Here is a 1,110-nt window from a genome sequence, read left to right as displayed (position 1 = left end):
AGAAAAGAAATCTGTGTTGGAAACGCTCCGTACCAATTATCTTTACGCATGCTGTCATTTCTCGCCAGCGTGGGTCCTGAGGTGTGAATTAAGTACACTTTTCTGTCTAAACCGTTTGTTACACGTGTCGCATTTATAAGGTTTCTCGCCCGTGTGGGTCCTCATGTGGTAATCAATGCCGCCTTTTTGGGTAAACCGCTTCTCACAAACCTTACATTTATAGGGTTTCTCGCCGGTGTGGGTCCTAATGTGGTATTCAATGGCGCTTTTATGGGTAAACCGCTTCCCACAAACCTCACAGTTATATGGTTTCTCGCCGGTGTGGGTCCTCATGTGGTAGTCAATGCAGTTTTTATTGGTAAACCGCTTCTCGCAAACCTCACATTTATATGGTTTCTCGCCGGTGTGGGTCCTGACGTGGCAGTCAAGGGTATATTTTTGTGTGAACCTTTTGCTACATGTGTCGCATTTATATGGTTTCTCGCCAGTGTGGGTCCGGATGTGAACATCAAGGTTACATTTCTGGCTAAAACGCTTCTTGCATTCCCCACACTCGTGTGTCTTTTGGCCACCCCGGACACGCTTCTTTCGCTCTGGAGCCTTTAGATGCTCCCCGTCGTCCTGGTCCCCTGCTCCGTCGTCCTTGGCCGCCTTCTGCCCGCTGTCCTCGTGTCCTCCATCACAGCTCCCGCCGCCCTCTTCGTGGTGGAGCGAGTAGCACCTGGTCACCACTAGCCCCAGCTGTTCGTCCTCCAGCGCGCCCATCTTCACCTCGACCTCCACATCCGACTCGCAGGTCAGACTGGGCTGCAGGGAGTGGGCGGTTAGGGTCGGCCTCCCCAGCGTTGTGGACTCTCCACCTGCAACAGAATTATGTCTGAGCAATTAAGAAGGCTGGTTGGTAAGGCCTGGTCATCCACCACAAGCATGCACGTGCAGAATGCAGGCTCGCTGTTTCGCTTGCTGTCCGAAGCAGAGCTCTGCAAAATCACCTCGTCGACCGACCGAGCTCGACCGGCAGGCGGTCGGCACCGACCGCGTGCAGGTGAGAGGTGAGGAGAGGAGCTCCCGCGCTGTCTCCCCTCCTCACCTCTTACCTGCACGCGGTCG

At 54.3% G+C, this 1,110-nt stretch overlaps 1 protein-coding gene across 1 annotated transcript in view; it reads right to left on the bottom strand.

The window, feature by feature from the left end:
- Positions 1-947, bottom strand: part of LOC127751842 (zinc finger protein 782-like) — a gene marked incomplete at its 3' end in the record, with an annotated part of 3,217 nt that extends 2,270 nt beyond the window's left edge. Inside the window, exon 1 of the mRNA XM_052275995.1 lies at positions 66-947. Coding sequence (XP_052131955.1) covers positions 66-765 — 700 coding nt within the window. The remainder of the gene's footprint in view (positions 1-65) is intronic.
- Between the last annotated feature and the right edge of the window lie 163 nt (positions 948-1,110).

The sequence above is a fragment of the Frankliniella occidentalis genome, unplaced genomic scaffold (assembly GCF_000697945.3).
Source record: "Frankliniella occidentalis isolate FOCC.00 unplaced genomic scaffold, Focc_3.1 Scaffold1345, whole genome shotgun sequence".
NCBI classification, from domain to species: domain Eukaryota; kingdom Metazoa; phylum Arthropoda; class Insecta; order Thysanoptera; family Thripidae; genus Frankliniella; species Frankliniella occidentalis.
The sequence above is the reverse complement of the archived record's forward strand: the minus strand, read 5'-3'. Positions and strand labels throughout refer to the sequence as shown.